This window comes from Monodon monoceros, unplaced genomic scaffold, assembly GCF_005190385.1.
Source record: "Monodon monoceros isolate NGI ecotype Baffin Bay Population unplaced genomic scaffold, NGI_Narwhal_1 Super_Scaffold_10, whole genome shotgun sequence".
Lineage (NCBI taxonomy): Eukaryota > Metazoa > Chordata > Mammalia > Artiodactyla > Monodontidae > Monodon > Monodon monoceros.
Window position 1 is genome coordinate 53,337,722 of NW_021703766.1, and position 24,304 is coordinate 53,362,025.

Consider the following 24,304-nt stretch of genomic DNA (forward strand, 5'->3'; position numbering starts at 1 on the left):
CACATTTCTGCGGGTTTTACTCAGGATAAATATTCTGATATCGGGCTTCCCTGGTGGCGCAGTGTTTGAGAGTCCGCCTGCTGATGCAGGGGACGCGGGTTCGTGCCCCGGTCCGGGAAGATCCCACATGCCGCGGAGTAGCTGGGCCCGTGAGCCACGGCCGCTGAGCCTGCGCGTCCGGAGCCTGTGCTCCGCAACGGGAAAGGCCACAACAGTGAGAGGCCCACGTACCGCAAAAAAAAAAAAAAAATCTGATACCTAGCGATGAGTGAGCAATAGTTTAACTTTTGACATATTTGTTGCATTTTAAAACATGAAGTATTTGGTGATCACTGAGTTTAAGGCACAATCTAAAAGCATTCAAAATTTAGTACATTTGTAACATTCTGAAGAGTGCAGATTACCTGAATATTGGTGAGATGTGAGCTGTGAGAATAGGTTTTTCACATTCATGGCATTGGTGAGGAATCTTCCTAGATTGAATTCATTTTCTAAAGGCCTGACTATACTGAATACATTTATCTGGCTTCTATCCAGTATGAATTTTCTCGTGAAGCCTAAGATGTGAAGGCCTCCTAAAGCACTGCCACCTTCGTTGTATTTTTTTTTAAGATTTATTTATTATTTATGTATTTTTGGCGTGTTGGGTCTTAGTTGCGGCACGCAGGATCCTCGTTGAGGCACGCAGGATCTTTCACTCTAGTGTGCAGGCTTCTCTCTAGTTGTGGCGTGCAGGTTTTCTCTTCTCTAGTTGTGGCGCACAGGCTCCAGGGTGCATGGGCTCTGTAGTTGTGGTGCGTGGGTTCCAGAGTGCACGGGCTCTGTAGTTTGCAGCATGTGGGCTCTAGTTGAGACACGCAAGCTCAGTAGTTGTGGCGCGCAGGCTTAGTAGCCCTGCGGCATGTGGGATCTTAATTCTCTGACCAGGGATCAAACCCATGTCCCCTACATTGTAAGGCAGATTCTTTACGACTGGACCACCAAGGAAGTCCCCTTCACTATATTTTTAAGTGCTCTAACCTGTATGGATCCTCTGATGGTAAGTTTGGCTTGAAAGCACACTGAAGACTTTGCCACACTCACTACATTTGTAAGGTTTCTCTCTAGTATGAATTCTCTGATGGTAAGTGAGGCTCAATGCACAAAAGCTTTGCCACACTGATATTTGTATGATTTCTCCATAGTATGAATTCTCTGAACAACGGTTAGGTGTGAATCTTGAAGACCTTCCCACATATATCACACTAACATAGTTTCTCTCAGGTATGGGTTTTCTGATGTGTAGTGAGGGTTGAGACCTGAGTAAAGGCTTTCCCACACTCAAAACATTTGAAAGGTTTCTCTATATGTACTCTCCGATGACTTGTAAGGTGTGAATTTCGACTGAAGACCTTGCCACACTCATTACATTTGAAAGGTTTCTCTCCAGTATGAACTCTCCAATGAAGTCGAAGATGTGATTTTTGACTAAAGACCTTTCCACACTCATCACATTTGTAAGGTTTCTCACCAGTATGAATTCTCTTATGACTTAAAAGGACTGCCTTCTCACTAAAGGCCTTGCCACACTCACTGCATTTGTAAGGTTTCTCTCCAGTATGAAATCTCTTATGACTTATGAAATGTGAATGCTGACTAAAGAGCTTCCCACACTCATTACATTTATAAGGTTTCTCTCCAGTATGAATCCTCCGATGACCAGCAAGGTGTGCATTTCGGCTAAAGACTTTGCCACACGTATCACATTTATATAATTTCTTTCCTGTATGAATTTTCTGATGTCTACTGAGGTTTGAGCTGTCAGTAAAGGTTTTACCACACTCATTACACTGGTAACTTCTCTTTCCAGCATGAATATTCCGATGACGTACAAGGTATGAATTCTGACCAAAGATTTTACCACATACATCACATTTATGTAAGTTTGCTCCTGGGTGGATTATCTGATGTCTGGCAAGGGTGGAGCCATTTTTAAAGGTTTTGCCACACGCCTTACATTTGTAACATTTCTCTCCAGGATGAATTTTACGATGACATGCAAGCTGTGAACTTCGACCAAAGAATTTGTCACATATGTCACATTTATGTAATCTCTCTCCTGTGTGGATGGTCTGATGCTTAATGAGGTGTGAGCCCTTAAGAAAGGCTTTCCCACACCCATTACATTTGCAAGGTCTTTCCCTGTGTGCTTTAAGGTTTTGCGTCATCACTGAAGGATGCACAAAATCATTCCCATATATATTAGAAACATTGGCTTGGACACTAGGAGGAATTCTTTGAAGTGGTGAAAATGAGAAACGATTGTTGATAGACCTCTCAACTCCATCACATTCAGAAATTATTCCATCAGTCCGAAACATCTGCAGTTTATCCTGAAAGTTTAATCCAAGCCTATTTCCACAGGGCTTCATTCCTGCACCCCCTCTACCATGTCGATCTCTTCCATCAGTGAGATTTTTGTCACAGATTACAGGCATTCCTTTGTAATTTCTTTCATCGTCTCTCCACTGACACTCAAAGTCATACATATTTTTCTGAATTTCCCAGAGGTGAAAATGTTTGATTTTACAGCTTTCAGGTCTTCCCAACATCGGTGTTTGGAATACTTCTCCTTTATCACTGTTCACTTTGGGTTGTAATTGCTTGATCACATGTATAGGGGAGATATCTACAAGATATAAAGAACCATAGGTATCCCATTCACAATAATTCAAAGATATATGTCTCACTTTGAATATATGATATTACAACAAATGTAATACTTATACCAAAGATAGGTATGAAATGCCCCAACCATGACCTTAAATTTTTGGAAACACTAAAGGAATAGAATTCTTTACTTAAGAAAGCGTGACAACATAAATCCAAATATACTTTAAGGTAGCCTAGTTTTAAACACCGTATGACAAAAACACTCACACTGGACAAACTTATGTTGGCTCTCAAAGAAAGAGTATTCTTCTACTATCATCTCTAAGAACATACCAACCAACAGTAAACATACTGCTGTCTCATAACTGAGGAGAAAAATATACTATTGATGTATTCTGCATACTTACTGTACATAAATTAATTTTTAAAAATAGACAATGTATTGTACCGGGAAATAATCCAAAACAAAACTTATCCAATTAATAATATAATTGGCTGTTTAGAACTGTAAAACAAATATAACACAGAAAATGAAGAACTTGATAAAACAATTTTTAAGAAACAATATATTTTTGTAAATCTTTGCTATAGAACTATGTACCCCCCCCAAAAAAGGCATTTTACATTAACAAGTAGTATGTGTCAGTTGTATTGCATAATACATGCTAAAAGACCATCATCTGTAAATGACACTTACAATTTAAGACATAAAATATCCTCCAGTTATCTAACGGCCAGTAACAGAGCAATCCCTACCTATGCGGTATCCTTCATTATCTGGTTTAATGGCTCCAAAATACTAGAAACAAAAAGTGAGCACTTTGCATATTTTTATTGACTAGGGTGAGACACAATGTTGTTGGAAAAAAATGCAAATGAAAACCATATAAGATATAATGCAGATAAAGTCATATCATAAAGAACATGAATTTTATTAGCAGAAATCAGAAGGAAAAACCAGGAAAAAGCCATCAAAAGACAAATGAGTGTCTTCTGTACATACGTGCAGTTACAAAGAAACTGAATCAACCCTCCAGTAGAGTAGGGGACCATAATTTTCAAAAGTTAAGTTGCCTTAAATCTGAATTTTCCCGCTAAGTCTGATTAACCTATCGAAAATTTTATTCTGTTTCTTCTTCCACACATGTTCATCTCAAGATTGAGGAGTACCAAAGAAAAAGGGGGACTGAAACTGAACAGGAATCTGCAGGGCCTTCCTGGTTACAAAAGCCTTTCCGAGTCTCCCATTTCCTGTTTGTAAAAAAAAAGGCTTTAGTCTCCTAGACCATTCCTGAGTTCAGAAAGTCAGATTCAAGCAGTTACTCATTAGGGGATTGAGAGAATACAGAAACAAAGGAAAAGCAAGTCCAATTTAATCACTTCCATGACTGGTAGCTTAAATTGGTACCTTGATTTATGAACCCAAACTGTGGCTTCAACCAGTTACCCCAAGAGGACTTAAAAATTGATGACACCAGAGGGTCCACTGAGAATTGAAATTCTTAACCAGCCACATTTGGCTCTAAGTAAATAATAAAATGCCTGAACTATTGCTTTTCCTGTCTCCTAGAAGGAAGTTAAGGGATCACAAGACTCTGATTTAGGAACTGTTTTGCAGAAACATACAGAATAATCAGAAAGGAAGCCACAACTTGATTCTCAAAAGTCTGCAGCTGAGATCTTATAGGAAAGCTGGGATTACAGACACTCCCCTCCCCTCTCTCCCTTACCCTTTAAAAATCTTACACCCTGGCCAGCCAGGAAGATGGATTTGAGGCAAGGCCAGGTCTCCCAAGTTTCTGGTTGGCACCTCCTCAACTAATACACATTTCTCTGCTTCTAACTCCAATGAGGAACGGGCATATGAATTTGGATTCAACATCATGTGTGATGTATGTTCTTTATTAGGAAAAGGGAGAAGACTATGCTGAAAAATATCCTGCAATGGAGCAGTTACACAAAGCTATCATCATACTCAATGGTGAAAGAATGAAAGCTCTTCCTTTAAGATCAGGAACAAGACAAGGATACCTGCTCTCAATATTTCTAAAAGCCTATTACTGGAAGTCCCAGGAAGAACACAGAGGCAGAAAATTGGGTAACAGATATCCCAATAGCAAAAGGGAGTGAAATCATCTCTACAGAACTGACATGATCTAATATGTAGAAAACCCTGAATATTCTGCAGAAAAACCCTGCTAAAATTTTCAGAGCTCTAAAAAAATGACAAGATATAAAATCAACATGCAAAATTCAGTTGGGTTCATAAACATTAAAAATGAACAACCAAAAAAGAAAATGAGAAAAAGATTCCAGTTACAAGAAAATCAAAAAAAAAAAAAGTTAGATGCAACATTATACAAGAAGGTAAAGATATGTATATTGCAAACTAAAGACTGCTGAAAATTTTAGAAAAGACAAAAATAAATGCAAAGACATCCCAAATTCACGGATTGGAAGTCAATATTGTCATGATGTCAATACTACCCAAAGTGATCATTATATTCAAATCATTCCCTAGTGAAATCCCAGTAGTGTTTTCCTGAAGAAACAGATAACTCCATCCTGTGATTCATATGGAGTCTCAGGAGAAAACAAATAGCAAAAACGATCTTGAAAAGAACAAACTTGTTGTATCACACTTCTTTATTTCAAAACTTATTCCACAGATACACTAATCAAAACAGTGTGGTACTGGCATACAGACAGACTGCTGGAATAGAACAGAAGACTTCCAAAAAAAAACTCTTGAGGGATAGCGGCTAAGATGGCAGAGAAGGACCCTAAGTTCCCCTCCTTTCACAAGCACACCAAAATCACAACTGACTGAAGAGCAACCACTGAACTAGAACCTACCAGAAAAGATCTTCAACAGCTAATGAAGGAACCACAACTGGACAGAAGGAGGGGCAGATTGGCCATATAATCAAATCGCATGCCCCCTGGGTGGGCAGCCCACAAACAGGAGAATAATTATATTACAGAGGTTCTCCCACAGGAGTGAGAGTTCTGAGCTCCATGTAAGGCAGCTCAGCCCAGGAGTCCAGCCCCAGGAAGCAGAGTCCTCAGAGCATTTGGCTTAGAAGGCCAGCGGGACTTGACTGCAGCTCCACAGGATTGGGGGAAATTGAGACTTCACTCTTAAAGGGCACACAAAAGAATCTCACATGCACTGGGACAAAGGGCAAAAGCAGTAATATCATAGGAGCATGGACCAGAGCCACTTGCTGGTCTTAGAGGATCTCCGGGGAGGCAGGAGGCAACTGTAGCATGGTCAGGAGACACAGACACTGGTGGTGGACATATCAGGCAACATTCATCTGCATGAGCTCTCCTGGAGGCTGACGTCTTGGCACCAAGACCTGGCCCCATCCAAAACCCTGCAGGCTCCAGTGCTGTGACTCCCCGCCTCAGACCAAACAACACACTGGGCAGGGGCACAGTCCCACCCACTAGCAGACAGGCTGTCTAAAGACTTCCTGAGCCCCCAGCTACTTCCCATGCCCCTAGACACCAGTGGGCCCTATCCACCAGAGGCAAAGACCCAGCACCACCCACCAGAGAGCAGGCACCTGCTCTCTTCCCACAAGGAAGTCTGCACAAGCCTCTAGACCAGCTTCACTCACCAGGGGACAGACACTAGAAGCAAGAAAACTATAGTCTCTGCAGCCTATAGACCAAATCTGCAAACGCAGGCCACATACTACCTGAGGACCAGATAGCCCCTGGTCCATAGGTGACGAAAGGGGAGTGCACTGCCTGAATGCACAGGACGTCTCCTACAGAGGGCCACTTCTCCAAGGTTGAGAAATGTAACTAACCTACCACATACATAAAATACAAATGGCAATTTAGACAAAATGAGGCGACAGAGGAATATGTTTCAGATAAAGGAACAAAATAGAAGCCCAGAAGAAAAACCAAGTGTCGTGGAGACAGGCAAACTATTCAAGAAAGAGTTCAGAGTAATAATCGTAATCAAAGAATTTGGTAGGAGAATGGATGCACAGTGTGAGAAATGAGAAGTTTTTAACAAAGACTTAGAAATTCTAAATAACAATGAAACAGAATTGAAGAATACAATAAATGAAATGAAAAATATGAGGAATTAATAATAGACGAAATGAGGCAGAATAATGGCCCAGTGAGCTGGAAAACAGAGTAGGGGAAATCACTGTCACCAAAGGGAAAAAAAGAAAAGAATAAAAAGAAATGAGATCAGTTTCAGAGACCTCTGGGACAAGAGCAAGTATGCTAATATTCGCAATACAGGGTTCCCAGAAGGAGAAGAGAGAAAGGGCCTGAGAAAATATTTGAAGAGATAATAGCTGAAAACTTCTCTAACCTGGGAAAGGAAACACCAAGAGACATTCTGATTAAAACAACAAAAATTAAAGACAGAAAATTACAAGCAACAAGGGAAAGCAATAAAAAACACACACGAGAACTGCCATAAGACTATCACAGGATTTTTCATCAGAAACTCTGCAAGCCAGAAGGCACTGGCACAATATACTTAAAGTGATGAAAGAGAAAAACCTGCAACCAAGAGTAGTCAAACCAGCAAAGTTCTCCTTCAGATTGATGGAGAAATCAAAAGATTCATAGACAAGAAAAAGCTAAAAGAATTCAACACCACCAAACCAAATTTACAACAAATGCTAAAAGAACTTCTCTAGTGGGAAAAGACCACAACAAGACTTTCTTGACTACAAACAAGAAAATCACAAAATGGAAAAGCTCACTGGTAAAGGCCAACATATAATAAAGGCAGGAAATCATCCACACACAAAGCTAGTAGGTAGGTTAAAAAACAAAAGTAGTAATACCATCTGTATCCACAATGAGCAGTTAAGGGATATGCAAAACAACTGGATGTAAAATATAATATCAAAAACAGTAATCATGCAGAGAGGAGAGTACAAATGCAGAGTATCTAAAACGCATTTGAGATTAGCAACTTCAAACAAGCACATAAACATATGTACTAGTATACAAAAACCTCATGGTAACTGAGAAACAAAAATCTCTAATACATATACATATAAAAAAGAAAAAGAAATCCAACCATAACACTAATGATACTCATCAAACCACAAGAAAAGAGAACAAAAGAAGAAAGGGGGACAAAAAGACCTACAAAAACAAATCCAAAACAATTAACGAAATGGCAATAGAAACATACATATCAATAATTATCTTAAATGTAAATGAACTAAATGCTTCAACCAAAAGATACAGACTGGATGAATGGATACAAACATAGGACCTGTACATATGCTGCCTGCAAGAGACTCACTTCAGATGCAGAGACATATACAGACTGAAAGTGAAGGGATGGTAAAAAGTATTCCATGCAACCGGAAATAAAAAAGAAGCTTGAGAAGCAACACTTATATCAGACAAAACAGACCTGAAAAAGAAAAAAGACTGTTAAAAGAGACAAGGCCACAAGAAAATGATCACAGGATCAATCCAAAAAGACATAATTCCAAATATATATCCACCCCAACTAAGGAGCACCTCAATATATAAGGCAAATGTTAACAGACATAAAAGGAGAAATGGACAGCAACACAATAATAGTGGGGGACTTTAACACCCACTTATATCGATGGGCAGATCATCCAGACAGAAAATCCATCAGGAAACACAGGCCTTAACTGACACATTAGAGCAGATGGACTTAATTGATATTTATAGAGCATTCCACCTGAAAGCAGCAGAATACACATTCTTTTCAAGTGCACATGGGGCATTCTACAAGACAGACCGCATGCTGGATCACAAAGCAATCCTCGGTAAATGTAAGAAAACTGGAATCATATCAAGCATCTTTTCCGACCACAGTGCTATGAAGCTAGAAATCAACTAAAAAAAAAAAAAACCCACAAAACCAAAAAAGCTGCAAAAAAACACAAAGATGTGGAAGCTAAAGAATATGCTACTACACAACCAGTGGATCACTGAAGAAATCAAAGAGGAAATTAAAAAAAAAACCCTAGAGACAAATGAAAATGAAAACAGTATGACCCAAAACCTATGGGACACAGTAAAAACAGTTCTAAGAGTTTAGTTTATAGCAAAACAAGCTAAACTTAGGATTCAAGAACAATCTCAAACAACCTCAAATAAATAACCTAACTTTATGCCTAAAGGAACTAGAAAAAGAACAAAACCCCAAAGAGAGATATAAAGATCAGAGCAGAAATAAATGAAATAGAGACCAAAAAAAAAAAAAAAGAAAAGATCTATGAAACTAAAACCTGGTTCTTTGAAAAGACAAAGAACATTGATAGAGAAGTCTCAGAAAATGTCAGAGGAACAAGATGTGGAGATCACCTTCCTCCCCACAGATACATCAAAAACACATCTACATGTGGAACAACTCCTACAGAACACTGGCAGAAGACCTCAGACTTCCAAAAACGGCAAAAAACATCTCCATGTAACTGGGTAAGGCAAAAGAAAAAAGGAAAAAAAAAAAAAGAGACAAAGGCGACAGGACTCACGCCTCTGCGAGGGCACTGTGAAGGAGGAAATGTTTCTGCACACTAGGAAGCCCCCTCACTGGCAGAGACAAGGGGGAGCTTTGGAGCCTCAGAGGAGAACGCAGCAACAGGGGTGCGGAGAGCAAAGCAGAGAGAATCCCGCACAGAGGATCAGTGTCAACCAGCACTCCCCAGCCTGAGATGCTTGCTTGCCTGCCTGCCGGGGCGAGTGGGGGCTGGGTGCTGGGGCTCGGGCTTCAGAGGTCAGACCCCAGGGAGAGAGGATTGGGGGTTAGCTGTGAGGAGACAGCCTGATGGAGTCTGGAAAGTAACCTGGGCCTGCCGGATAGACAAGGGACCATTGTTGCAGGGTGCACGAGGAGAGGGGCACACCCGCCCTAGGAGCTTCTTTCTCCACGCACTCACAGACAGCAGGGCACAGCCTACACAAGCTCTAGGGCCTGGTGAGAGCTGTGCCTGCTATCTTGGACCCCAGAGGTGGGCGTGACGGCTACTGCTGCCACCGCAGGTCCCGTGAGCAAGCCCAGGTCACTGCCCACACCTTCCCGGGAGCCAGTGCAGCCCGCCACTGCCAACGGTCCAGCGATCTGGGACCAACTTCCTGGGGAGAGCGAACAGCACACCTCAGGCTGTTGAAAATTCCCACCGGTCTCCACTGCCAAAGGCACTCCCCGCACATCCCAATTGTGAATGCTGTATCCTTCCCGCTCCCTGGCCTGGGTGAGCAAGTGAGCCCTAATCAGCCACTGCTTTCGCGCCCCCTTGCCTGGGTGGGGAAGAGACTCCTGAGGGTGGCCAGAATGCAGAGGCAGCGCCAAAACCAAAGCTGAACTCTTGGGGCAGTGCGACCAAAGAAGGGAAAGGGAAATTTCTCCATGCAGCCACAGGAGCAGCAGATTAAATCCCTCAATCGGCTTGGTAAACCCTCCATCTGTGCAATATCTGAATAGACAACGAGTGTTTCCACAATTGAGGCTGTGGACTTTGGGGCAAGTACTCATAGGAGTTGGGTCAGGTCAGAGCATAAGCTGGCCCCACAGTGCCCACAGCAGGTGCAGAGACCTACCGAGAGTTCGATTTCTGCTTTTGATTTGCTTTTAGTTTTGGCAGTTTAGTTTTTAGTGTTTGTTTTCATTTTGGGGTTCGTTTGTTTGGTTGCTCTCTTCTTTTTTGTTATCCCTCTCTCTTGTGTGGTTTGTTTTTTTGTCTTGGGGTTTTGTTTGTTCATTTTCTTTTTTGTTTGTTTTCGTTTGTGTGTTTCTTTGTGTGTGTCTGTTTTCTTTCTTTTTTTTTTTTCCTTTTCTTCCACACCGTGCAGTTGCAGACTCTTGGTGCTCTGAACAGGGGTCGGGCCTGAGCCTCTGAGGTGGGAGAGCCTAGTCCAGGACGCTGGACGACCAGAGAACTCTCAGCCTCAGGGAATATTAATTGGCAAGAGCTCTTCCACAGGACTCCATCTCAGCACCAAGACCCGGCTCCACCCAATGGCAAGCAAGCTCCAGTGCTGGAGGCCTCATGCCAAATAACTAGGAAGACAGAAACACAACCCCACCCATGACTTTAGCAGACAGGCTGCCTAAAGTCATACTAAGCTCAGAAACACCACAAAAAGAGCCACCAGACGTGGCCCTACCCATCAGAGGGACAAGATCCAGCAGCACCCACCAGAACAGAGGCACCAGTCCCCCCACCAAGGAGCCTACACAAGCCACTGGACCAACCTCACCCACTGCAGGCAGATACCAGAAGTAAGAGGAACTACGACCCTGCAGCCTGCGGATAGGAGACCCCAAACACAGTAAATTAAACAAAATGAGAAGACAGAGGAATATGCTCCAGATGAAGAAGCAAGGTAAAAACCCACAAGACCAAACAAATGAAGAGAATATAGGCAGTCTACCTGAAAAAGAATTCAGAGTAATAATAGTAAAGATGAACTAAAATCTCAGCAATAGGGCTTCCCTGGTGGCGCAAGTGGTTGGGAGTCCGCCTGTCAATGCAGGGGACATGGGTTCAAGCCCTGGTCCCGGAGGATCCCACATATCGCAGAGCAACTGAGCCCGTGTGCCACAACTACTGAACCTGTGCTCTAGAGCCCATGAGCCACAACTACTGAGCCCACACGCTGCATCTACTGAAGCCCACGTGCTCTAGAGCCCGTGCTCTGCAACAAGAGAAGCCACCACAGTGAGAAGCCTGCGCACAACAAAGAGTAGCCCCCACTCACTGAAACTAGAGAAAGCCCACGCACAGCAACAAAGACCCAACACAGGCAAAACAAATAAATTTATATAAAAAATAATAAAATCTCAGAAATAGAATAACACACAAGTAATGTTTAACAAGGACATAGAAGAACTAAAGAACAAACCAACAGTGATGAGCAACACAAGAAGTGAAATTAAAAATACTCTAGTAGGGGGCTTCCCTGGTGGCGCAGTGGTTGAGAGTCCTCCTACCGATGCAGGGGACACGGGTTCGTGCCCCGGTCCAGGAAGATCCCACATGCTGCAGAGCGGCTGGGCTCGTGAGCCATGGCTGCTGAGCCTGCGCATCTGGAGCCTGTGCTCCACAACGGGAGAGGCCACAACAGTGAGAGGCCCACATACCGAAAAAAAAAAAAAAAAAAACCTCTAGTAGGAATCAACAGCAGAATAACTGAGGCAGAAGAACGGATAAGTGAGCTGGAAGATAGAATGGTGGAAATAACTGCCATGGAGCAGAATAAAGAAAAAAGAATGAAAAGAATTGAGGACACTCTCAGAAATCTCTGAGACAACGTTTGAATTACAGGTGTCCCAGGAGAAGAAGAGAAAGAGGAAGAGTCTGAGAAAATATCTGAAGAGATTATAGGCGAAAACTTCCCTAAACATGGGAAAGGAAATAGCCAATCAAGTCCAGGAAGTGCAGAGAGTCCCATACAGGATAAACCAAAGAAGAAACACGCCAAAACACATATTAATCAAACTATCAAAAATTTAATACAAAGAAAAACTATTAAAAGCAACAAGGGAAAAGCAACAAATAACATACAAGGGAATCCCCATAAGATTACCAGATGATCTTTCAGCAGAAACTGCAGGCCAGAAGGGAGTGGCAGGATTTATTTAAAGTGATGAAAGGGAAACACCTACAACCAAGATTACTCTACCCAGCAAGGATCTCATTCAGATTCCACGGAGAAATCAAAAGTTTTACAGATAAGCAAAGGCTAAGAGAATTCAGCATCACCAAACCAGCTCTACAGAAAATGCTAAAGGAACTTCTCTAAGCAGGAAACACAAAAGAAGAAAAAGACCTACAAAAACAAACCCAAAACAATTAAGAAAATGGTAATAGGAACATACATATCAATAATTACCCTAAATGTGAACGGGTTAAATGCTCCAACCAAAAGACAGACTGGCTGAATGGATACAAAAACAAAACCTGCATATATGCTGTCTACAAAAGACCCGCTTCAAACCTAGGGACACATACAGACTGAAAGTGAGGGGATGGAAAAAGATGTTCCATACAAACGGCAATCAAAAGAAAGCTGGAGTAACAATACTGGTATCAGATAAAATAGACTTTAAAATAAAGACTGTTAAAAGAGATAAGGAAGGACACTACATAATGATCAAGGGATCAATCCAAGGAAACATACAATTGTAAATATTTATGCACCCAACATAAGAGCACCTCAATACATAAGGCAAATGCTAACAGCCACAAAAGGGAAAATCGATAGTAACACAATAGTGGGGAACTTTAACACCCCACTTACACCAATGGACAGATCATCCAGACAGAAAATAAACAAGGAAACACAAGCTTTAAATGGCACAATAGACCGGATAGATTTAATTGATATTTATAGAACATTCCACCTGAAAGCAGAAGGATACACTTTCTTCTCAAGTGCATATGGAATATTCTCCAGGAGAGATCACATCTTGGGTAACAAATCAAGCCCTGGTAAATTTAAGAAAACTGAAATCATATCAAGCATCTTTTCCAACCACAACTCTATGAGATTAGAAATCAATTACAGGGGAAAAGAACTGTAAAAAATATATAACACATGAAGGCTAAACACTACACTACTAAATAACCAAGAGATCAGTAAAAAAAATCAAAGAGAAAATCAAAAAATACCTAGAGACAAATAGCAATGAAAACACGATGATCCAAAACATATCGGATGCAGCAAAAGCAGTTCTAAGGAGGAAGTTTACAGCAATACAATCCTACCTGAAGAAACAAGAAAAATCTCAAATAAACAATCTAAACAGCTAAAGGAACTAGAGAAAGATGAACAAAAAAAACCCAGTTAGTAGAAAGAAATCAATCATAAAGATAAAAGGAGAAATAAATGAAACAGAAACAATAGCAAAGATCAATAAAACTAAAAGCTGGTTCTTTGAGAAGATAAACAAAATTGATGAACCTTTAGCCAGGCTCATCAAGAAAAAGAGGGAGAGGACTCAAATCAATAAAATTAGAAATGAAAAAGGAAAAGTTACAAAGAACACTGCAGAAATACAAAGGATCATAAGAGACTACTATAAGCAACTATAGGCCAATAAAATGGACAACCTGGAAGAAATGGACAAATTCTTAAAAAGGTATAACCTTCTAAGACTGAACCAGGAAGAAACAAAGAATATGAACAGACCAATCACAAGTAATGAAATTGATACTGTGATTAAAAATCTTCCAGAACAAAAGTCCAGGACCAGATGGCTTCACAGGTGAATTCTACCAAACACTTAGAGAAGAGCTAACATCCATCCTCAAACTCTTCCAAAAAACTGAAGAGGAAGGAACTCTTCCAAACTCATTCTGTGAGGCCACCGTCACCGATACCCAAACCAGACAAAGATATCCCGAAAAAAGAAAATTACAGACCAATATTACTGATGAATATAGACACAAAAATCCTCAACAAACTACTAGCAAACAGAATCCAACAACACATTAAAAGAATCATACACCACAATCAAGTGGGATTTACCCCAGAGATGCAAGGATTCTTCAATATACGCAAATCAACCAATGTGATACACCATATTAACAAATTGAATGAAAACCATATGATCATTTGAATAGATGCAGAAAAACCTTTTAACAAAATTCCACACCCATTTATGATAAAAACTCTCCAGAAAGTGGGCACAGATGGAACCTACCTCAACATAACAAAGGCCATGTATGACACACAGCTAACATCATTCTCAATGTTGAAAAACTGAAAGCATTTCCTCAAAGATCAGGAACAAGACAAGGAGGTCCACTCTCATAACTACTATTCAATACAGTTTTGGAAGTCCTAGCCACAGAAATCAGAAAAGAAAAAGAAACAAAAGGAATATAAAATTGGAAAAGAAGAAGTAAAATTGTTTGCAGATGAGATGACACTATACATAGAAAATCCTAAAGATGCCACCAGAAAACTACTAGAGCTAATCAATGAATTTGGTAAAGTTGCAGGATACAAAATTAATGCACAGAAATCTCCTGCACTCCTATACATGAACAACTAAAGACCAGAAAGAGAAATTAAGGAAACAATACCATTCACCACTGCAACAAAAAAAGAATAAAATACCTAGGAATAAACCTACCCAAGGAGGTAAAAGACCTGTAATCAGAAAACTATAAAACACTGATGAGAGAAATCTAAGACGACACAAACAGATGGAGAGATATACCATGTTCTTGGATTTAAAGAATCAATACTGTGAAAATGACTATACTACCCAAAGCAATCTACAGATTCAATGCAATTCTTATCAAATTACCAATGGCATTTTTCACAGAACTAGAACAAAAAAATCTTAAAATCTATATAGAAACACAAAAGACCCCAAGTAGCCAAAGCAATCTTGACGGAAAAAAAACAGAGCTGGAGGAATCAGGCTCCCTGACTTCAGACTATACTACAAAGTCACAGGCATCAGAACAGTGTGGTACTTGCCCCAAAGCAGACACATACATCTATGAAACAGAATAGAGGGCCCCAAAATAAACCCATGTACATATGGCCAATTAATTTACAACAGAGGCAAGAATATACAATGGTGACAGTACCTTCAATAAGTGGTGCTGGGAAAACTGGACAGCTACATGTAGAAGAATGAAATTAGAAAACTCCCTAACAACATAAACAAAAATAAACTCAAAATGGATTAAAGACCTAAATGTAAGGCCACATACTATAAAACTCTTAAGAGGAAAACAGAGAGAGAACACTCTTTGACATCAATCACAGCAAGATCTTTTCTGACCAACCTTCTAGAGTAATGGAAATAAAAACAAAAATAAACAAATTGGACCTAATGAAACTTAAAAGCTTCAGCACAACAAAGGAAACCATAAACAAGACAAAAAGACAACCCTCAGAATGGGAGAAAATAATTACAAACGAATTAATGGACCAAAGATTACTCTCCAAAATATACAAATAGTTCATGCAGCTCAATATCAAAAAAACAAACAACCCAATCAAAATATGGGCAGAAGACCTAAACAGACATTTCTCCAAAAAAGACATACAGAGGGCCAAGAGGCACATGAAAACATGCTCAACATCACTAATCATTAGAGAAATGCAAATCAAGACTACAATGAGGCATCAGCTCACACAAGTCAGAATGGCCATCATAAAAAAATCTACAAACAATAAATGCTAGAGAGGGTGTGGAGACAAGGGAACCCTCTCACACTGTTGGTGGGAATGTAAATTGATACAGCCACTATGGAGAACAGTATGGAGGTTCCTTAAAAAACTAAAAATAGAATTACCATAAGACCCAGCAATCCCACTACTGGGCATATACCCAGAGAAAACCATAACTCAAAGACACATTCACCCCAATGTTCATTGCAGCACTATTTAGAATAGCCAGGTCCTGGAAGCAACCTAAATGCCTATCGACAGACCAACAGATAAAGAAAATGTAGTACATATACACAGTGGAATATTACTCAGCCATAAAAAGAATGAAATTGGGTCATTTGTAGAGACGTGGTTGGCCTAGACACTGTCATACAGAGTGAAGTAAGTCAGAGAAAAACAAACATCGTATATTAACGCATATAGGTGGAATCTAGAAAAATGATACAGATCAACCTGTTTGCAAGGCAGAAATAGAGACAAAGACGTAGAGAACAAACGTATGGATACCAAGGGGCAGGGTCGGGTGGGATGAATTGGGAGATTGGGATTGTCATATATACACTATTGATACTATGTATAAAATAGATAACTAATGAGAACCTACTGTATAGCACAGGGAACTCTACTCAATGCTCTGTGGTGACCTAAATGGGAAGGAAATCCAAAAAAGAAAGGATATATGTATACGTAGAGTTGATTCACTTTGCTGTACAGTAGAAACTAACACAACATTGTAAAGCAACTATACTCCAATAAAAATTAATTTTAAAAAACCTAATAAGTGAAATGGTAATTACAGGGAAATTTGCTGCTTTAAATGCTTATATTGGAAAAGAAGAAAGTATCTTTTAACATGCTATTTTATACTAATATGTGTAAAATAGATAACAAATGAGAACCTGATGTACAGCACAGGGAACTCTACTTCACTTAGCTGTACAGTAGAAACAAACACATTGTAAAACCACTATACCCCAATAAAAAAAAAAAGAGAATATTGAAAAACATTTAGCCAGAGTCATTAATAACAGAGGGAGAGGGCCCAAATCAATAAAATCAGAAATCAAAACGGATACATTACAATGGACACCACAGAAATCCAAAGAATCAAGAGACTACTCCAAGAAACTATACTCCAATAAAATGGACAACCTAGAAGAAATGGGTTAGAAAGGTACAATCTCTTAAGAATGAACCACGAAGAAATAGAAAATAGGAACAGACCAATCACAAGTACTGAAATTGAAACTGTGATTAAAAATCTTCCAAGAAACAAAGGTCCAGGACCAGATGGCTTCACAGGTGAATTCTCCCATTCTATTATTCAGACAAGAGCTAACACTCATTCTTCTGAAACTATTACAAAAAATACTTTTGGAGAGGAAGGAACACTTCCAATGAACTCATTCTGTGAGGCCATAATAACCCTGACACCAAAGCCAGAAAAAGATATTCCAAAAAAAGAAAATTACAAGTCAATATCACATATATGCAAAAACCCACAACAAAATACTAGCAAACAGAATCCAACAATACATTAAAAGAATCATAAACCATGATCAAGTGGGATTTATTCCAGGGATGCAAGATTTTCAGTATCTGCAAATCAATTAATATGATACACCACATTAACAAACTGAAGACTAAAAACCATATGATCATCTCAGTAGTTGCAGAAAAAGCCTCTCACAAAACTCAGCACTGATTTATGATAAAAACGCTTCAGAAAGTAAGCACAGATGGGACCTACTTCAACATAATAAAGACCATATATGACAAACACACAACTAACATCATACTCAACAATGAAAAGGTGAGAGCATTTCCTCTAAGATCAGGAACAAGACAAGGATGTCCACTCTCACCACTTTTATTCAACATACATTTGGAAGTCCTAGCCACTGCAATCAGAAAACAAAAATAAAAGGAATCCAGATAGGAAAAGAAGTCAAACTATCACTGTATGCAGATGACACGTAGAAAATCCTGACGATGCCACCAGGTAACTACTAGACCTCATCAATGAACAGGGTGAAGTTGCTGGATAAATATAAAAAATAAATATACAAAAATCTGTTGCATTTCTATATACTAACAACAAAATATCAGAAAGTGAAATTAAGGAAACAATCCCATTTACCATCTCATCACAAAAAATAACATTCCGAGGAATAAACCTACCTAAGGAAGCAAAATAACTGTACTTGTAAAACTATATGATGCTGGGCTTCCCTGGTGGCGCAGTGGTTGAGAGTCCGCCTGCCGATGCAGGGGACGCGGGTTCGTGCCCCGGTCCGGGAAGATCCCACATGCTGCGGAGCGGCTGGGCCCGTGAGCCATGGCCGCTGGGCCTGCGCGTCCGGAGCCTGTGCTCCACAGCGGGAGAGGCCACAGCGGTGTGAGGCCCACGTACCACAAAAAAAAACTATATGATGCTGATGAAAGATATCAAAGATGACACAAACAGATGAAAATATATACCATGTTCTTGGATTGGAATAAGCAACATTGTTAAAATTACCATATTACCCAAGGCAATCTACATATTCAATGCAATCCTTATCAAATTAACAATGGCATTTTTCACAGAACGAGAACAAAACATTTTTTCAATTTGTATGAAAACACAAAAGACACCGAATATCTAAAACAATCTCGAGAAAGAAGAATGGAGCTGGAGGAATCACACTCCCTGACTTCAGACAATACTACAAACCTACAGTCATCAAGACGGTATGGTACTGGCAAAAAACAGAAACACAGATCAATGGAACAGAATAGAAAGCCCAGAAATAAACCCACTCACTTATAGTCAATTACTCTATGACAAAGAAGGAAAGAATACACAATGGAGAAAAGACAGTCTTTTTAGTAAGTGGTGCTGGGATAACTGGACAGCTACATGGAAAAGAATGAAACTAGAACATTCTCTAACACCACATACAAAAATAAACTCAAAATGGATTAAACAGCTAAATATAATAAGACCAGATACTATAAAACTCCTAGAGTAAAACAAAGGCAGAACACTCTTTGATATAAATCACAGCAATATTTTTTTGGATCTGTCTCCTAGAGACACGGAAATAAAAGCAAAAATAAACAAATGGGACCTAAATAAACTTAAAAGCTACTGCAAAGCAAAGGAAACCATAAAAAGTACGAAAATACAACCTGTGGACTAGAAGAGTATATTTGCAAATGATGCTACCAAAAAGGAATTAATTTCCAAAATATACAAAATTCATATAGCTTAATATCAAAAAAACCATACAACCCAATCAAAAAATTAGCAGAAGACCTACACAGATATTTCTCCAAAGAAGACATAAAGATGGCCAACAACCACATGAAAAGATGCTCAACGTCACTAATTATTACATAAATGCAAATCAAAACCACAAAATGCTATCACCTCACACTGGTCAGAATGACCACCATCAAAAAGTCTACAAATAGGGGACTTTCCTGGTGGTCCAGGCAGTAAGGCTCCACGTTGCCAATGCAGGGGGCCCAGGTTCAATCCCTGGTCGGGGAACTAGATCCCATACGCATGTCGCAACTGAGAGTCATACAGCAACTAAGAAGTCCGCATGCCCCAACTAAATATTCTGCGTGCCACAACTAAGATCCGGCGTGGCCAAAAAAAAAAAGTCTACAAACAGTAAATGCTTGAGAGGGTGTGGAGAAAACAGAACACTCCTACACTGTTGGAAGGAATGTAAACTGCTGTAGCCACTTTGGAGAACAGTATGGAGGTTCCTTAAAGAACTAAAAATAAAGTTACCACATGAACAAGCAATTCCAATCCTGGGCATATATCCGGAAAAGATGAAAACTCTAATTTGAAAAGATATATGCACCCCAATGTTTATAGCAACACTATTTACACTAGCCAGGACATGGAAGCAACCTAAATTTTCACTGACAGATGAAGGGATAAAGAAGATATGGCACATATATACAATGGAATATTACTCATTCATAAAAAACAATGAAATAATGCCTTTTGCAGCAACATGGATGGACCTGTGAAGTCAGACAAAGAAAGACATATATGATATTACTTATATGTGGAACCTAAAAAAGTGATATAAATGAACTTATATACAAAACAGAAATAGACTCACAGACATAGAAAACAAACTTACGGTTACCAAAGGGGAAAGTGCAGGATGCGGGGGGTGGGGGGGGGCGAGGAGAGAGATAAATTAGGAGTCTGGGATGAACATATACAAACTACTATATATAAAATAGATAAACAACAAGGACCTACTGTATAGCTCAGGTAACTATATTAAATATCTTGTAAATTGCTATACACCTGAAATTAACACAACATTATAAATTAACTATACTTTAAAAAAAAAAACCTCTTGTGTAGGTGTTTAAACAATGTTTCAAAAAGGTGTAAAGACCACTTAAGGGGAGAATGCAGTCAGTGGAACAAAAGGTATTGACAGGACTTCCCTGGTGGCGCAGTGGTTAAGAATCCACCTGCCAATGCAGGGGACATGAGTTCGAGCCCTGGTCCGGGAAGATCCCACATGCCATGGAGCAACTAAGCCCATGTGCCACAACTACTGGGCCTGCACTCTAGAGCCCAGAAGCCACAACTACTGAGCCCATGTGTCACAACAACTGAACTCCAGGTGCCACAACTACTAAGCACATGTGCTGCAACTACTGAGCCCACGTGCCTAGAGCTGGTGCTCCTCAACAAGAGAAGCCACCACAACGAAAAGCCTGTGCAACGCAACAAAGAGTAGACCCTGCTCACCACGAGCAGAGAAAGCCCACGCGCAGCAAGACCCAACGCAGCCAAAAAAAGTTAATTAATTAAAAATAAATTTTTTAAAAAAGGTGTTGCCAAAACTGGATACCTACTAACAAAAGTATTTACTTAGACCATTATCTTACGCTACAGACAAAAATTAACTCAAAATGGTTCAAAGACCTAAACCTAAGTCCCAAGTATATAAAACTCCTAGAAGTAAACATACAGAAAAAGTTTCTTGACATTGGACCCACAAATGATTTATCAGGTATAACACCAAAAGCACAGGCTACAAAATAAAACAGATAAATTGGACTATATCAAAAATATAAACTACTGTGCATTAAAGCACAGTGAAAAGACAACCAACAGTAAAAGAGAAAACATTTCTAAATCACATATCTGATAATAGATGAGTACGAAGAATATATAAAGATTCTAAGAGGGACTGATAACAAATTCCACCACAGGGACCCATCCCCAATCAACCATCCCACGCGTTGCAAACATAAAACAAAAACCCCAAGAGTAACATGGAAATTTGAACCTAATGATAAAATAAAAAATCATTTAAAATGCATAGAAATGTACAAAATGAAAGTACCAGTGTCATAAACACATTATCGTTCATCACTGAAGGTATCCCTCCACTTCATAAGCTCTCATTAAGACGCTTCAAAATTCGCTGTTGAGGTAGAATGAACAATGGCACAGGCAATGAAAAATGTGGCATCAACAACACTTTAGCCAACAGCCTCACAGATATGAGAAGGTAAGCTTTGACAAAGTTGTCCTGGGATAAATTCCTATACCAATTTAAAGAGGCTAAAATGCATGGTCATTGAGACACATGAGTAACACGGTCACAGTGCCCTTGAGACAGGCTTTTGTGACAGTCCCCAAAGCCAGAAAAAAAACCCGGTAAGACTTATCAGTCAGACTCTTGTGATACTTTCTATCTCATATCCTAGAACATGCTGACCACTCTACTGAGTAGCTTCGAGTGGTGGTTTTGTACAGAGCAAGAAAATATTACAACATACGAGGAATAGTGTCTCTATCAAAATTTTCTGTTACCCAGTAAACACTCTCCATAGAGACTCCACAAGAGGTTGCCAGATAAACATAGGTGGATTATCACAACAAGGAAACCAGGTAAAATTTCAGACCTTAGGAATATACTTCAAAGAAATTTAAGAGGTAAAATCATACAAAGTAAGGAGAAGGTAAAATTAGGAACAGTCGACATTCCCAGACTAGATAGAGCAGTACAAGAGTAAAAATACTACAATGTGTAAGGGTCAGACATTATAGGATCTTGAGATGGGACCATGTACTCGACCCACAGATGCCAAGCTAAGAGCCTGAAAGATTCACATATGCACCCCTTGTAGGATTTGGGATCAAAAGGAGCATCTCTCCGTCCACTGTCCTTACACTCTTCCTAAGTAACAATCACAGAAGATCCAATCCACCCACCTGTCCCACACACCCCTAAACAAAAGGAACAGCCCTTCTGAGATACCCATCTTTGTTTACACTTTTGACTCCCACACAATGTATTCTTGGCTATTTTTCACATTTCTCCCCACTGTCCACAGCTCTTTCTCTTGCTCCAATGTGGAGATAATATTTAGATCAGAAAAAGAAATTCTGGGACTTCCCTGGCGGCCCACCGGTTAAGACTCCATGCTTCCAATGCAGAGGGCACGGGTTCAATCCCTACTCAGGGAACTGAGATCCCACAAGCCAGAAGGTGTGGCCAAAAATTTTTTTAAAAAAGAAACAGAAATTCTGGTTTATCAGGACAAAGAAATGTGAAGTGCTGTGGTTTTCCTAAAATCCCAGTTCTTTGTTCAGCTGAGGGGTGAGGACATTACAGATGGGTCAGGAAAAATATTTCACAAATTCATCCACCGCCTCCCTTCTACACAGGGAACGGTGTAATATGCAGACATCAAGCTCTCTTCCTGCAAAAACTGAGTCAAAAGCCAAAAGGCAGAAAATAGGAAATCTGGTATTTTTTAAAGTTTGCCATTGAGCTTTGTACGTAATTAAGCTCTGGGACAACCCCTGATGTAACATGAAACGTGCAGAGCATCTGAAGAAAGGGTCAGTTTAAACTCATGATGCCACATGATGTGAGTCAACAGGGCTTTCAAAGATTATCAGGGCCTCCCAAGAGGCACACAAGGGAAAATGCAAAGATACCCAAGGGCAGATCCCAGCTCTGAAGGGAAGTTATCCTCACCCAGGGAGATCAGGTTCCTGTAGGTCTCCACCATCACGTCCCTGTACAAGGCCCTCTGAGCAGGGTCCAGGCATTCCCACTCCTCCTGAGTGAATTCGATGGCCACATCCTCAAAGGTCAACCGTTCCTGAAATGAAACCACATTTCACCAATGGGCCATGAAGAGTTCTCATCTTCATACAAATGGAAAAGACGAGGAAGGGATAAGGACTGATTCAATTAAAGTATGTGTTCTACCAGATCCATTTAGAGGTATTTGGAAAAATTATGTATCTCTAATCTTAATTTCTTATACTTTTTCATAAGACCTTATGAGGTCCTCCAATTAATATGATTTTTCGTCACTGTCGAAAATCTATGAAACGCCTATAAGTAACACTCAACGCCATGTTGTCTATGCAGAAGTGTTAGGTATTACGTTCTACACACTGAGTGAGATTCAGTATACAGATGAGATGACAAAGTTCGCAGTGCTTTTAATGAAAGGTCAAAATCTTCAACTATGATGATGATAACAACAACAACTAAAAGTGTTTGAACACTTCCTATTGCTCTAAGTTACAGTAATGTTACTCTAAACATTACTCTAAGTAAGTACTTTTACAGGCAAGATCTTGTTATCAACATAACAGCTCATTAAAGAAAGATCTGTCCCCATCTTACAGAGGACAAAAACTATCACAGACACTCTGAGAAACTTGACTCAGATCAAGAAGGTAAGAAATGTTACAGCAAACACTTGAACTCAGAGGGCTGTGCTCAGCAACTGAAGCTTAAGAATCAAACAGTTAAGTAATACAGAAAGCATTAAAAGTACACTGACAGAGGGTTCCCTGAGAAAACTTGAAAGAAGTCCAAGGTGAATGGCATGAAAGGTCATTACAGATGTGGACACACAAGCACATACACATAAATGTTAGTAATCTTACTACTACTTAAACCATTAACAGGATTGCACAGAAAAATTCCAGGCAATGGAATATACTGCAGACAATTTCAACTGAGAAAAGATATGATATATAGTTTTAAAATCATGATGTCTTTTTTCTAAACCACAGACTTGCACATCCATGTACTCATGCACATACATATCTATAAAAAATAACTGAAATGAGAGAAAAATCTCTTGACAGATTTTTGGACAATTTTTTATCATCGTTTTATTCATGTGTATTTCAGCATCTTTCAGACAATGAAAATGTATCCACTGTACTCAATTTAGTTTGTCAACGTGATTCTGTAGTAGGATACTAAAAAAAAATGGTATGAACATTTAAAAAAAATAGAATACTTGAACTCAAATCTCAATAAGATAACCATGCTCAAAAATATAAATACAATTTTATCCATTTAAATTTACACAGCTAGGCATTAACAAAAGCCAAAGAATATCTTTGTTTTTGCCACCAATAAAACATTGATTAGAAATTAGAAAATACACTATTATA

General features: G+C 39.6%; 1 protein-coding gene across 4 annotated transcripts in view; it reads right to left on the reverse strand.

The window, feature by feature from the left end:
- The window catches only part of LOC114907431 (zinc finger protein 160-like), an 80,840-nt gene that overhangs the window by 38,156 nt on the left and 18,380 nt on the right, over window positions 1–24,304 (reverse strand). For 3 of the 4 annotated variants that reach the window (XR_003796728.1, XR_003796727.1, XR_003796726.1), the window contains exon 3: window positions 22,857–22,983. Coding sequence is in view for 1 of the 4 variants with exons in the window: in XM_029243089.1 (XP_029098922.1) it covers window positions 1,260–2,668; window positions 22,857–22,983 (1,536 nt within the window). In the remaining 3 variants the exon portion in view is untranslated. Of the gene's footprint in view, window positions 1–776; window positions 2,669–22,856; window positions 22,984–24,304 lie in introns of those variants that run through there. The other variant, XM_029243089.1, reaches the window with a different exon arrangement.